Genomic DNA, 14,883 nt, shown 5'->3' on the forward strand with positions numbered 1-14,883 from the left:
TCCCAGCAGGCGTCGGGGCCGAAAGGCATCATAATGCCGGCCAGCCACACCGCCCTCTCCTGCTGGGATATCGCAGTTACAACTAGCGGGCCGGGGAGGCGGAGGCGGTGAGGGATGCTCCGAGGTGAGGGCGAGTGCCATGGGCATGGTAGTTATTGTGTCCGGGGTGGGACTTTTAAGGCCTTCGATCCCTTTCGTCCAAGCCAAGCGGGGATCTCGAGAAGACGGGAGTTCCACAGCTGCCCGGCATATCTGCAAGGCAGCAGCGTCGGGAAACTCACACAAGACAGTTTGCACTTCTTTCAAAGAAATAACATTGCCAGCATGGTTTGATGGCAGTTTGTCCTGGGAAACCGCTTTCCCTGGTCTGTCTCAGTTATCCTTAGAGTCTTAGGGCTTCCTGGTGGTCTCCCATCCATTCTGACCCTCCTCAACTATTTTTATGTGCTGCTTTAAAAAGACCAGCGAGGTTTTAAGAAAATCCATGGAGCCTGGACTGGAGGATCGAAAGAACTTTCTGGGAGAAGTCAATAGCAAACCACTTCATGCTGCCAATCAAAAAACAAAAAACCCATATAATGTAGGACTCAGGAGGGAACTATTATTCTGATCTAACTGATCTTTCAAAGGGATTGTTACAGCTTGATTCACAAAGATATTCATGGATTACAAAGCCAACAGAGATTTGAAGTAGTCTGTATTACAAGGCATTTCCTGAAAGCAGGATGCGTTACAATCGTGTGGAAATGTTGATAGAATATTAGGAAGTGGTTTTGGGGTGAGTTCACAATAGCCTTCAAACTGGCATGCTTCAGCATATGTTGAGACTACAACTCCCAGAATTCCCACCCTGGCCATCTTGATTGGAGAATTCTGGGAACTATTGCCCCAGTTCCCTCTAGAGCAGGGATACCTTGGCAACTTTAAGCCTGACGGACTTCAATTCCCAGAATTCCCCAATCAGCTAAAGTCCGGCAGGCTTAAAGTTGCCAAGATTGGGTACCCCTGCTCTAGGTACCCCTGCTCAACCTTTTGGACCTCAGGAAACCACCAAACTCATAATTTTAAATCCCGCGGACCGCTGATATGAATTTTGACTGACAGTGGTTGCAGGAACAAAGTCTGTAGGAAAATTCCCCACCCCGTTTTCCTACTGATCAATCATTCTTTATTTGGGATCGCAGGGTACCGTCTCCACCTCCATTCTCGGGCAGGGGGAGAGAGAGAGACTTTTGGCTTCATGCAAGGAAAGCAGCAGAAGCAGCAGAGGTCTTTCTTTCTCTCTCCCAAACTCTGTCAGAAGGGAGTCTTTGCTGGCACAGCCCCTTGGAGCAGGATGCCTTGAAGGATCCCAAAGACTCATTTCTGGCAGAGTTTGGGGGGGAGAAAGAAAGACTTTTGCTGCTTTCCTTGCGTGCAGCCAAAAGCAGAAGAAGAAAGAAGTGGAAAGAAGCAGCCCGGTGGCCAGGCCAGGCACGTGGGGCAAGGGGGGGAAGTCGGCAAGCCCCCCCTCCACCCTTTCCCCCCTCCAGTCACTACCTCGCGTTGTTTGCAATGCAAGCGATGCAAGCCTTGTGTTCCTGCGGGCTATGTGGGTGGCACAGCCTTGTGTTCCCACGCAGCCTGGATTAATTGCTTTGGGGGGAGTGCTTTGGGGGGGACATTTCTCTGTGGACCACCAAAATTTTCTCATGGACCACCAGTGGTCCCCGGCCTACTGGTTGGTGACCACTGCTCTAGAGGGCATCAAGTTGAAAAAGGCTGCCCTGGTTCAGCATTTGTGTTTGTGTGTGTGTGTGTGTGTGTGTTTCTATGAGTGCTATTGCACACTTTTACTTCAAAAACTTATTTTTCTCTCCTGCTGTTGGGATATCCCATGCCATTGATACACGCATCACTTTCATATCTTTCCAGTTAGATGGATTATAGGAAAAATGCTGAAGAGGTCTCCGCAAAAATTTTCTTCTATCTCCATGATAAAGAAGGATGGAAAGTGGTAAAATCTACGGTAAGAAAAGTATGTTTGTCTTATCTGAACTAGTTGCCCCTTGCAAACAAACAAACAAATAAATATGTTTAGGCAGGATGTCTAAAGGTGCTTTTTCAAAAGGCAACTGGACTTTGTTTTCCCATGAAGACATTTTGCTTCTCATCCAAGAAGCTTCTTTGGTTCTCATCCAAGAAATTTCTTCAGTGTCTTCAGTTCTCCAGAACTGAAGAAGCTTCTAGGATGAGAAGTGAAATGTTTTCAAGTCCAGTTGGTTTTTGAAAAAGCACCTTTGGGACAACCATGACCTGGATGTCTGAGAATCCCTATAGTCACTCCTAGGCAGGAGATAGTTAATTATAAGAAAATACAGAAAGCTTTCTCCAATGAATTACTTGGGCCAAATGAGCAATTAAAATGAGAGGTGCCCCGAGTTGTAATTCATAGCTTCTGAAATGCCACTGATTCCTTTCATTCAGCGTATGTATTTATTTAGGAATAGGTTTGCTTGCAGAGTACACGGTTTTGCTAGTAGGAATAAAACAATACTTGATGCAGCTAAAATTATATGCATATCGCAGAAAGACAGATGGTTAATTCCTGTTCCCTTTCTTCTCTATTTGAGAAACATATGGATGTCCTGGCCAAACCTTCAACAGAATTTCCAGGAATCCTGTAAGTATCACTTTTGCTTCCAGTGCATTTTACCCACCAGAGCTGTGAAAAGTAGCGTCAACAAGCAGGATGCTTTCAAAGCGGCTTCTCCATTCTAAGAACAGCTAAAGAAGGCTGCATTCACAAATAGACATAGCGTAAGACGGAGGTCTTCAAACTTGACAGCTTTAAGACTTGTGGACTTTAACTCCCAGAATTCCTCCTCCAGTCACGTTAGCTCAGGAATTCTGGGAGTTGAAGTCCACAAGTCTTAAACGTGCCAAATTTGAAGACCCTGAGTGTAAGAGGATACGACTTGTATGAATCAAAAGGAGGGGGCGTGGTTTGATATCTTCTTCTGCTGAGGAGTCAACTATCTCATGAAACTAAGTACAGGTAGTCCTTGAGTTACAACCACAATTGCGGCCCATATTTCTGTTGGTAAGCAAGTCAGTTCTTAATATCTATGGAGATTCTCAGTCATCCAGCATCACCTGAAAAAGCACCTTTGGGACAACCATGACCTGGATGACTGAGAATCTCCGTAGACTTTTAACTATGCACTTTGGGATGAACACTCTTCGAATGGTGTGAGAGAATGAAGGGATTTCCAGAAAAATTGCAGACTACAGGAACCATTTGCACTTCGGTTTGAGATGCAGACAACACAGTCTCATCCCCAACAACCTTGCGCTTGTCTCCAACAGCGAAGGGACACAGGGCAGAAAACATTCTGCAGCCAAGAAGGCTCCACACCCATTTGCACGACTCAGGGGATCCTGAGGACACAGACAAACCCGCCGGTGGCCTCAATGACTCTCTAACATAATGCAAATGACCAGCTGTCTGCAAGGAATATAAATCCTTCCATTCCCCATCATCTAGTCAGACCTGAAGAAGCTTCTTGGATGAGAAGTGAAATGTCTTCAAAGAAATAAAAAAACAAGGAAGTCCAGTTGCCTCCTGAAAAAGCACCTTTGGGACAGTTGTGAATGTTGTAAGACCCACTCTGGGTCAGTGACCCAGGGCCAGAAGTTTAATCTTCTGAGCAGAGGTGGCATTCAGCCGGTTCTGACGAGTTCTGGAGAACCGGTAGCGGAAATTTTGAGTAGTTCAGAGAACCGGCAAATACCACCTCTGACTGGCCCCGCCCCCATCTATTCTCTGCCTCCCGAGTCTCAGCTGATCGGCTGGCTCTTCTTTGGTTGCCCTGTACAGGAGAACGGAGCTGGAAAGCAGGTTAGTGGGGTGGGGAGGGAATGGAGAGTTTACAGTAACCTTCCCCTGGACTGGGATGAGAATGGAGATTTTGCAGTAACCTTCCCCTGTCATGCCCACCAAGCACACCCACCAAGCCATGCCACGCCCACCAAGCCACACCCACAGAACTGGTAGTAAAAAAAATTGAATCCCACCATTGCTTCTGAGCTTTCAGACTCATGCTGGAGCCCATCCTCAGGGATCTTCCCTCCCACCAGACGGTGTGCTTTGGCTATTCCATGCGTCATATTTATATGGTGCCTTCCTATTGGTTGATTAGTGTCTTGAGGGCCGGCGATTGGAGCACACAGTTGTTAATTGAGGTTTTCCCGCCCTTTTATTGCCTTCCTTGTTGTGTCTGTTAAGTGAATCACTACAATTGTTAGTATCCCAGTTGTTAAGTAAATCTGGCTTTCCCCTTTGACTTGGCTAATCAGCAAGTTGCAAAAAAGGCAGGGGTGGGATTCTACCTGGTTGGACCAGTTCTATAGAACCGGTGGTCATGATTCGGCCCAGTTCGGAGAACTGGCAAATTGCACCACTGGCTGGCTCCTCCCCTCCCAACCCACTCACTCCTTACCTGGCATGCGCGCCATCAAACTTGCCTGCTAAGTTGTTATTTTTCCTTTTCTTTTTCCTCGACCATCAGGTGTTCTGCTGTGCCAGGAGATTTAGATGAGCTAGAAAGCAGGAAATCTTTGGATTTCTTGAGTTTTAAATAATCTAAAAGCAGAACTGAACCTTCCTTAGGATTGAAGCTTCTACTTTTCAGTATTTTTCAGACTCAGGTAGCAGTTTGCAGATAGATAGATCTCCAAGTGAATCTGTGATTCTGTGAGGAATTCAATCTGCCTACCTGCTTTGCCTGATTTGGCAAAAACTCAGTCTGCCTGCCTGCTTTGCTTTTGGGTAAAAGTTGCTCTTTTTTAAATAAAAAATTAAATATTTAAATAAATATTTACAATATTTACATACAAGCCACACCCAGCCAGTCACGTGACCACCAAGCCATGCCCAGTTGGCAAGCCACGGCCATCCAGTCACATGATCGCTAAACCACGCCCACAAATTAGGCCATGCCCACAGAACCAGTTGTTAAGAAATTTGAATGCTACCCCTGAAAAAAGGGGATCACATGACCTCAGGACATTGCAACCATAAATCATAAATGTGATCCAGTTGCCAAGTGTCTCTGAATTTTGATCCCGTGACTGGTGCAATGGTTGTAAGTGTGATTCCTAAGCCACATTTTTCAGTGTTGTTGTAACTTTGAGCAGTCACTGAATAAATAGTTGTACATCAAGGATTACCTACCAGTATGTGCCATGATATGAGTGGAAACGGATCTGATCTCTTTCTCTTTGATAGTTGCAGCATCCGGGGGTCTGATGCGATCTCCTTTTGTGACCTCCAAACAAGCAAAAAAGTCAATAGGGCAGCGTTTCACTTAACAGCTGTGGCAAGTAAGGTCGTAAAATGAGGCAAAACTCACTTAAGAACTGCCTTGCTTAGAAATTTGGGACTCCATTGTGGTCGTAAGTTGAGAACTACCTGTAAGGGCTAATATTTTGGAGCTGATCCTTTTTTTTTTTGATGTCTAGGAAAGAAAAGATTGGTTGTGGGAAGAAGAAGAAAAAATAACAAAGCTGTTTTCCATCATTTATCTTGTTTCGACTTAGAAAAAAGTTCTTTCATTCCACCCACAAAGAATTATTTTTCCTTGTGTTTTTTCTTCTTCGTAACAAATACAGAACTCAGGTCCTTGAGAAGGACAAAGAATGCCAAATGCAGTATAAAACAGGAGCCCCCAACTCCCAGGGCTGTGGCCCGCTTGGAACCAGGGTCCCCTCACTAGTACACAAAGCCAAAAAAAAGTTTGGGATCGCTCATTTAAAGCATCTGGCTGACTGTGCCATCAACCACAAAATAATTCATTTATTTATTGAGTCCATATGCCTCTCAACTTTTTAGCAGCAGAAGGGGCTGTTGTAGCCTGCCAGCTGCCAGCAGAGCTGGCGGCAGAATTGGACGATGAGGAGGTCGGGGGTGGGAGGAACTTGGGCCAGTTCTGGAGTCTGGGGAAGGCTCTGATGAATGCTCTGCATCAGACGCAAAGAAAGAGCCAGGGCTGCCTGACATTACCCAGTCACCGGAGAGGCAGCTGCCTTTGGAGGCTGAGATAAGTGGGGAGGAAGAACAGCTGGGGCCTGTTCCAGATGCATGTATGCGCAGAGCTGTTAGGAGAGGAGAACAACTGTGGACAAGGAGTCAACTCAGGAAGCAAAGCACACGTGAACGCTGATTGACCCCTCCCTGGCTGGGGAATAAACAGAAGGAAAGGGGAGTGGTGGTTGTAGGAGACAACAATTTGGATTTCAGAAGATTTGGCTCATGTGTTTCATTCCTCAGAGACTGCTTGCCAGAACTTAATTTTCAGCTTTACCGCTGGGAGTTCACAGCCTGGCAATTATTTCAAGGAACTGATAAGGTCTGTTACTGCATTTAACTCTTGGAAGGACTCTTGCCTGGAGTTTTCAGTGTGTGAATGCCATTAATTCACAGGAGATAAATAAAGGGGTTTTTGGGGGGGACAAGGAATCTGTTTCTTGTTTATGCTAAGGTTGAGTCAGAACAGGGGCATATAAAATCCGCCCCAAACACTTTCTTCCCCACGACAATTTATCCCTAGACAATTTAGAAAGACCTTCCCTCAGAGATGCATTGGTGATCCTTCTTGGTTCAATTAACCCTGAAATATTTGTTTCCAGGTACCGGGCTGAAGTGTCGATGGAGATACCGCCTGTCAAATTATTCCCTTTTGTTTTCCGGCCTGAATATCGCAGCAAGTGGGACAAATCATTGCAGTCGTATAAAATTGTAGAAAGAATTGACCAGGTGATTCTGTGAGATAAGGAAGAGCGGCTGAACGCTGCAATTTAGCATTTAGCAAATTATGCCTTTTTCATAGGATAGCTGTTTCTTGGGGAACTGAAACATAAGACAACAATTAGCTGAATTTGGGGTGTTATTTTGAGGATATAGATTAGAGGTGGGGAACTTTCGTTTGTATGACTTGTAGTCTTCAACTCACAGAATTCTTGAGTCAGCTGTGCTTGCTCAGGAATTCTGGGAGTTGAAGTCCACGAGTCATAAACGGGCCAGAGTTCCCCATCTCTGTTATAGATAGCATACCTTCTGGCACTCAGTGATTGCTATCTATTAACCTTTTGAGGTAGTCCAGCGAAGAGGGTATAACTATGCTACTGTAGCTTATTGTAACTGTACAGTAACAGAATTTTGTGAATATGAATTTTTTTCCTCCCTCTTTTCCTTTTGTCTTTCATTGTCTGGAAACCTAAGGAAAGGTCCACTCTGGACTAAAATACCCTTTGTATGATGCTTATCTAGTCCAGGAATATCAAACTCAAGGCCTGGGGGCCAGATATGACCCACGGGGTGCTTAAATCTGGCCAGCAGGGCTGTCCTGGAAACAGTGAAGGACCAGCCTGCAGTGCCTCTGCCAGCAAAAATGGAGCCCGTGGTCCTCCCGAGCTCCATTTTTGCTGTCAGAGGGTTGCAGGATGTCATCAGAGCCAAAAACGGAGCTTGGGAGCCCATTTTCACTGGCAGAGCAGTCAGGCCCACCACAGGCATCCCCAACACTAGTGACATTGAGTTGGCGATGCCCGGAGGTGGTATTCAGCAGATTCTGGCCAGTTCTGGAGAACCGGTAGCAGAAATTTTGAATAGTTTGGAGAACTGGCAAATACCACCTCTGACTGGAGATTTCCTTCCCCTCTGCCACGCCCATTAAGCCATGCCCACAGAACCGGTAGTAAAAAAATTTGAATCCCACCACTGGGATTCATGGGGCCCACCACAGCCCCCTGAGGTCAAACACAAACCTGGTGCGGTTCTCAATGAAACGGAGTGTGATACCCCTGATCTAGTCTGTAGTCGTCCTCCTGTTTTCCAAGGTCACTGCCACGTACCCCTACAGCAGGGCTGGTGAACAATGGCCCTTTTTATGACTTATGGCCTTCAGCTCCCAGAATTCCTGAGTCAGCCATGCTGGTTCAGGATTTCTGGGAGTTGAAGTCTATGCAAGAAAAATGTGCACTTTAGGATAAAATGGAAAACCAAAGCTGTATTTAAACATTACGCAAAACTATGATGTATTTGGTTTTGTGAACTTCCTGTTTTGGGTTCATCTATTTATCAAATATAGTTTTAAAAATTGTGGTTAGGCGTGAAGTAGATCCTTTGTCTATTTTCTTTTACCTTGTGATTGATGTGCATAATTGGCTGGCTGTTTCATTAAAATCATCTATACACTATCATGTTGCATGAAAAAAAAAAACATGTTCAAAGAAAAAACTAGAAAGTCCAGTTGCCTCTTGAAAAAGCACCTTTGGGAAACCATGATCTGGATAACAGTGTATCTCCATAGACATTTAGCCGTACACTTTGGGATGAACTTCCTCGAATGGTGCGGGAGAATGAATGGATTTCCAGAAAAATTGCAGACTACAGGAACCATTTGCACTTCCGTTTAAGATGGAGAAGAGACACAGGGCAGAAAACATCTTGCAGAAAACACAGCTCCATAACACAGTCCTTTCCGCAGTTCCAAGAAGGCTCCACACCCATTTGCACTACTCAGACGATCCAGGCAAATCTCCAAGTGGCCTCATTGACTCTGAAAGAATGCAAATGACCAGCTGTCTGCAAGGAATGTAACTCCTTCTGTTCCCCGGTATTCAGTCAGAGCTGAAGAAGCTTCTTGGACGAGAAGCGAAAAGTCTTCCAAGAAAAAATAAGAAAGTCCAGTTGTCTCTTGAAAAAGCACCTTTGGGACACCCATGACCAGGAAGATTGAGAATCTCCACAGACATGAAAAAACACAATTTGCCTAGGTTCGCACAATATGCAGTCTGTTTTAAGTCTGATATCTGCATAGACATACTGCTATGATCCTGAAAAGTTTCCTCCTTCTCCGTTTTGGGAGTATAATGCAGTGTTTTCCAACTGTGGCAACTTTAACCAATGCGTGGACTTCAACTTCCAGAATTTTCCTGCTAGCATGCTAGCTGGGGAATTGTGGGAGCTGAAATTCACACATTTTAAATTTGTCAGTGTTTAAAAATATTGTTATAATGAGCAACAGAATACAGAATAGAGAATAATAAGAGTTGGAAGGGACCTTGTAGGTCTTCTAGTCCAACCACTGTTCAAGTAAGAGAGACTATACTATTCCAGAGAAATGGCTAGTTCTGTTAAAGGTTTCCAGTGTTGAATCACCTGCAACTTTTCAAGGCAAGCTGTTCTACTGGTTAATTGTTCTCACGGTTAGGAAACCTAACCCATTTGTTACTTTATGATTTAGTATTTTATGTAAACAACCTTGTAAATATGGATTAATTCAATAACTAAGTTGGACATGTGAACATAGCCAATGAGTTTGATCTAAAGATAGAATTGTTTCTAAAAATACAAGAAATGTTCTTGCAACCAACCATGGAAATCTTTTCTAAAAGAACCGACCATATCTAAAAACATGGCGCTCAGCAGTTCTATTTAGGGCCATCTAATGTTTGGAATCATTTAAGCAACATTTTTCTTCTGCATAACAGATTTGTTGAATGGGTGATTAGTGGTAAGCAGGATGTAGAAATATGAAGTCCTCTATAAATTAATAGGCCATATTCTTTATAGGTACATAAAGAATATTTGTTCTGTGTCAGTTATATGTATTAATTTATTCAGTGAAGAATTGTAGTGAATAGTGTTTAAGTCACTCACAAGTAGTTCAAACATAAAAAATGACTTTACAAACCTAGTTTTTAAATAAGGTCCACTGATGGGCAATAAAAAGTATTTCAGGCTAAAAATTGCATAATTTGATTTACACTTTTTTTCTAAGCTGACAGCCTACCTGTTTTAATTTACTAGGCAGCATTTTCATTTGTGGACTTTTTTAAATTAAACCATAGGACACCTTCATTTGTCACAGTATTACCCACAGTTACGGCCTTGGAATGGTTTCGCCAAGAGATTTTGTCTTTATGCTGCACTTAAAAACCTACGATGGAAATTTAATGACAACAAACTGTAAGTAATTGTTTACTGGGAGAAGATAAAAATTATGGTGTATAAGTGATAAATGTGTGTGCAGACCCAAATATTCAGGAAAGGAAGATCTATGCAATTAATTAAACAACTGAAGGAAAAGAACAGGAGGAACTGGGGGCAGAGTTAAATGAGTTATCAGCCTAGAATTGTTATGTTCCCATAAAAGGTTGAAGTCAATCCCTTCTTGAATTCTGTTGACCCTCATCTACCCCAAATTTAACATGGTAGTTGACTAGAATCTTCTGTTGACTAGATTCTTATGTATAAGTTTGTGCAATAATTTTTTTTGACTTAACAATTTGGTCCGGATTCTTTGCACATAATAACAACTACTAATTTCTTTGTCCCAGTAAAATAACGTCCCTTCAGACTCATATCTCTATGCCTTGCCAGTGGACTGCAGTTGATAGTCATTTGAGTGGCAAGTCCTCCGATTTTGCTGCTTTTTATTACTTTGGTGAGGTTTGGTGAGATGATGGTGCTTTAAGTGATAAACTGGGTACCCTAAGTCTTATGGAACAGCTCCATTTTCCCAGTCATTCAAGAGTCTAAAGCAGCATTTTTCAACCTTAGCAACTTATTGTAAAGATATATGGACTTCAATTTTCAGAATTCTGTAAGTTAAAGCCCACACATCTTGAAGTTGTGTTAAGGTTGAGAAACACTATTCAGAATGGTGAAATTGTTTAAGAAGTCAGTTTCAGCTTTTAATCTGTTTCATTTATTCAGAAAGTAGTTTTGGAGGACTCACGGGGTATAAGATTCCATCTATCACACACCAGGGGTGTCCAACCTTGACAACCTCTGGACTTCTAGTGGAAGTAAGACTTGTGGACTTCTACAGCCAAGTCTTAAAGTTGCCAAGGTTGGACACCTCTGATCTATTCTAGATCATGTCATCATCCTATCTTTTATGTCAGAGTTTATCAGAGGGACTGTCAGGAGGAGTCTACAAAATAACTCGTTGAGACCAATTATCCACTGGCCAATTTACCGCAGGACAAGAGTTATACTAATATTGAAGAAATACTCTAATAGAATCATAAAGAAAGCCAAGGGAAGGACAAACTAAAATGTGGATGATAAAAATTAAAACAATTTTTAATTATTTTGAATAATTAAATTATTCTATAGTGAGTTGTTTGAGTTGTGAGTTGGCCATGGTGAGTTGACTATAGGTAAGTTGTCCCATTCTGGTCAGGTGTGTTCTGCAGGCTAACAATACTCATTTTCTTAACAAGCTTGCTTAGAAGGCCCTACACTTCTTGATCGTGTCAAACTGCCAAAAAGAAAAAAAAAAGCTACCTGAACTCCATTGTTGGATACATAAACACCTTTTCCTTTTACTTCAATGATCAGCATGGTCTGTGGTTTAAATGAAATGAATGATGTATCAGAGTCGGCTGGCAGTCAGGACTCCGATATGCACCTCCATTCAAATCATAAGTTTTTAGCCACATCTCTCACAGTAAAAAAGATTGATTTATTAGGAGTTGACATGTCAGTCTTTCCCAGTTGCAGCCGACTCTTGACACATTGATTCATTTCACCCTTGACCCTGGTCTTCCCCCCATCCCCGGATGTATATTCTCCAATGAGACACATCCATAGTCAAGAGTCATCAATCGTGGTCTCCAGTAATAATTTTGCGGGCCAGAAGCTTTGGTTCCCAAAGAAATTATCTGAAGCATTTAAGGAATGCACTGCTTTCCTCTACTCCCTTTCTGATGACAACTAAAAAAGACCAAAGAAGTATTTTTTAGTTGACACTGATTTCATATTTGGATGGCTGTCAGATTCAGACAGCTTGGCTGTTTAAACAGATTTCAACATTTGCTTTGTATTTTCTTATAGCCATCAGTGTGGTTCATCCTAATTTCCCTCCAACTCCAGCTTGTATTCGGGGCACCACTTTCTCTTCTGGCTATGCCTGTCTTCCACTACCAGGGTAAGGATTTTGAGCTATTTCACTGCAGAAACTTTTATTCCTGGGAAAACGTTTAACCTGAAAGCTGGAAGCACTCTAAATGAACCGGACTCTACTCATTTGCCAGAAGTGCCGAAGGATGGCTTGATAATATTACCCGAATCATAAACTTTTAAAGATCCCGTAATCCCTTGCAGGGTGGAGTTTTGGACAACTGAATGGAGCAGTGTGTTTACTGGCCGGATGCAGAGTTCTGTTCAGCGGATATATCCTCATTGTGCCCAGAAAGATAAATATCTGCCTCTAACCTAGGATTGAACTCACAGCCTCCTGATTGTGAGGCGAGAGCTCCACTTCTAGGCCATCGCACTACTCATATTGTTACCTGAATGTGTAGATGTAATTCTTCCCATGCTCATCTTTAAAGAGTTTGTTGGAGAAAACAGATCCAAAGTTTATTCGAGTGCTGCAAGCCAAGCTTAAACTGTGATCAGGGTTTAGGGTTAGGGGACCCTAGGGGAAGAGAAGCAAGAAAAGGTCATAGGAATCCCTGCACTTAGCAGAAGTTGAAATCCACTGATCCACACTGGATTCAGAGAAGGTGGGGAGGGACGTTCCTCAGAACTCTTACTGATAAAACCCCATTCTTCTTTTTTTCAGGAACCCAGAGCACACCAAACTTATGATGGTCGTCCAGGTGGATTTGGGAGGCTTTCTAATGCCTTCAGTGATCAATTCCGTTATGCCCATGAGCCTCATAAACTTTGTGACCGATTGCAAGAGTGGATTAAAGATGTTGAGACAATCAGGGAGATAAAATCCCCTGTCAGAGGGTGCAAGGAAGCTTGTCTTCAATACAAAACAGACCCACGTTTGGTCTAATGTCAAGAAGAGATAGGCAAGGTTTTTGGGGGTCAAGAACTTCACTCAACGTTTGTGGGGGGGAGGGATGCAAACCCGCCATCTTTCCCAGCCCCTTCTTTCCATATTTGGAGGAAAGAATATTGTCAGTTTGTAAATATCTGTAGAGATTCTTAGTCATCCAGGTCACGGTTGTGCCAAAGATGCTTTTTCGGGAGGCAACTGGACTTTCTTGGTTTTTTTTCCTGAAGATGTTTCGCTTCTCATCCAAGAAGCTTCTTCAGCTCTGGTTGGATGGTGGTGGGGAATGGAAGGATGTATATTCCTTGCAGACGGCTGGTCATTTGTATCCTTTTAGTGCAAGGGTCTTCAAACTTGGCCAGTTTAAAACTTGTGGACTTCAACTCCCAGAATTCCTGAGCTAACATGACTGGAGGAGGAATTCTGGGAGTTGAAGTCCACAAGTCTTAAAGCTGTCAAGTTTGAAGACCCCGGTTTTAGAGGGTCATTGAAGCACTTGGAGGTTTATCTTGTGTCCTCAGGGTCACCTCAGTAGTGCTCCTGGTTCCCGTAGTCTGCAATTTTTCCTCTTGGAAATCCGTTCCTACTCCCACACCATTTGAAGAGTGTTCATCCCAAATTGCATAGCTAAAAATCTGTAGAGATTCTCAGTCATCCAGATAACAGTTGTCCCAAAGGTGCTTTTTCAGGATGAGAAGCAAAATGTCAACAAAGAAAAAAAAAACCAAGAAAGCTCAGTTGCTTCCTGAAAAAGCACCTTTGGGATTGTTAGTTGGTGGTGTTTCCAATCTCAATATGGCAGGGAGTCAGTCATTCAGCTGGTTTTTGGCAGTTATGGCAGTTATGGTCCCAAGCAGCTTCAGAGGCCAACAAAAGAGGACAGGTGCATCATGCAATTTCCTCAGGTTGCCAATACCTGATGTAAAGGACTACAGGCACCACAGTTAGCCCTTGATTGATGCCCATAATTGAACTTGAACTTAGGGTTGTAAGCCGTGCTAATTGTAGTAGTAACTGTGAGAGGGACCTTGGAGTCATAGTGGACAACCATTTAAATATGAGCCAGCAGTGTGCAGCAGCCACCAAAAAAGCATTAAGAGAGGGATAGAATCAAGATCACGGGAAGCGTTAATAACACTTTATAATGCCTTGGTAAGGCCACACTTGGAATATTGCATTCAGGTTTGGTAGCCACGATGTAAGAAAGATGTTGAGACTCTAGAAAGAGTGCAGAGAAGAGCAACAAAGATGATTAGGGGACTCAAGGCTAAAACATATGAAGAACGGTTTCAGGAACTGGGTATGTCTAGTTTGATGAAAAGGGGAGACATGATAGCAGTGTTCCAATATCTCGGGGGGCTGCCACAAAGATCATGGAATCAAACTATTCTCCAAAGCACCTGAGGGCAGGACAAGAAGCAGTGGGTGGAAACTAACCAAGGAGAGAAGCAACTTAGAACTAAGGAGAAATTTCCTGACAGAACAACTAAAAAAGTTGTAAATGCTCCAACACTGGAAGTTTTTTTAAAAGATGCTGGAAAACTATGTTCTTTCCTGGCTGCTGTTTCTAAAACGCAGCTGGAAGCAGATCTACTGATCAACCAAACCATGGTGAATAATAAACCATGGTGAATCAGTCTAAAGACTGACCTAACTGCCATTTCTATGGTTCCCCCGCAGGGGTGGGATTCCAATTTTTTTAACAACCGGTTCTGTGGACATGGCTTAGGTGGTGGGCATGGCTTGGTGGTCATGTTATTGGCTGGGTATGGCCAACTCAATATCGCTCACATTGAAGCACGCATCTCCTCGCCTGGCCTCTCATGACTGTGGGGATGCTGCAACAGTCATAAGTGTGAAAAATGGTCATAAGTCACCTTTTTCAGTGCCATTGTAACTTTGAATGGTCACTCCACACAAGCAAAGTACCAGCAAAGGAGAGGAAAATAACTCCAGAGAGGTTCCTGAGATAGGAAGTCTAGTCCTGCCAAGAATGTAATGAGGATTAATGGAGGGGCAGTTACAACACCAGAATGTAAGG

The 14,883-nt window shown here is 43.3% G+C and overlaps 1 protein-coding gene and 1 long non-coding RNA gene across 2 annotated transcripts in view; one reads left to right on the forward strand and one right to left on the reverse strand.

Moving 5' to 3' along the window:
* Positions 1-14,883, reverse strand: part of LOC148127445 (uncharacterized) — a 475,162-nt gene that overhangs the window by 303,490 nt on the left and 156,789 nt on the right. The window lies entirely within an intron of this gene.
* STARD6 (StAR related lipid transfer domain containing 6) lies at positions 1,919-12,857 on the forward strand. Its single transcript, XM_026713661.2, has 6 exons — positions 1,919-2,008; positions 2,613-2,662; positions 6,670-6,796; positions 9,895-10,012; positions 11,888-11,981; positions 12,621-12,857. Exons 1-6 carry the CDS (start codon positions 1,919-1,921, stop codon positions 12,775-12,777), a joined length of 636 nt encoding a protein of 211 aa, XP_026569446.2. The 3' UTR covers positions 12,778-12,857.

This window comes from Pseudonaja textilis, chromosome 2 (genome assembly GCF_049901715.1).
Source record: "Pseudonaja textilis isolate UNSWEBS1 chromosome 2, rPseTex1.2, whole genome shotgun sequence".
NCBI lineage: Eukaryota > Metazoa > Chordata > Lepidosauria > Squamata > Elapidae > Pseudonaja > Pseudonaja textilis.

Excerpts from the sequence above, each read along its gene's own strand:
- STARD6 (XM_026713661.2), top strand. The coding sequence starts at position 1,919 with ATGGATTATAGGAAAAATGCTGAAGAGGTCTCCGCAAAAATTTTCTTC. Across the intron at positions 6,797-9,894 it reads TTGTAGAAAGAATTGACCAG|GACACCTTCATTTGTCACAG; the intron begins GTGATTCTGTGA and ends ATTAAACCATAG. Across the intron at positions 11,982-12,620 it reads GCCTGTCTTCCACTACCAGG|GAACCCAGAGCACACCAAAC; the intron begins GTAAGGATTTTG and ends TCTTTTTTTCAG.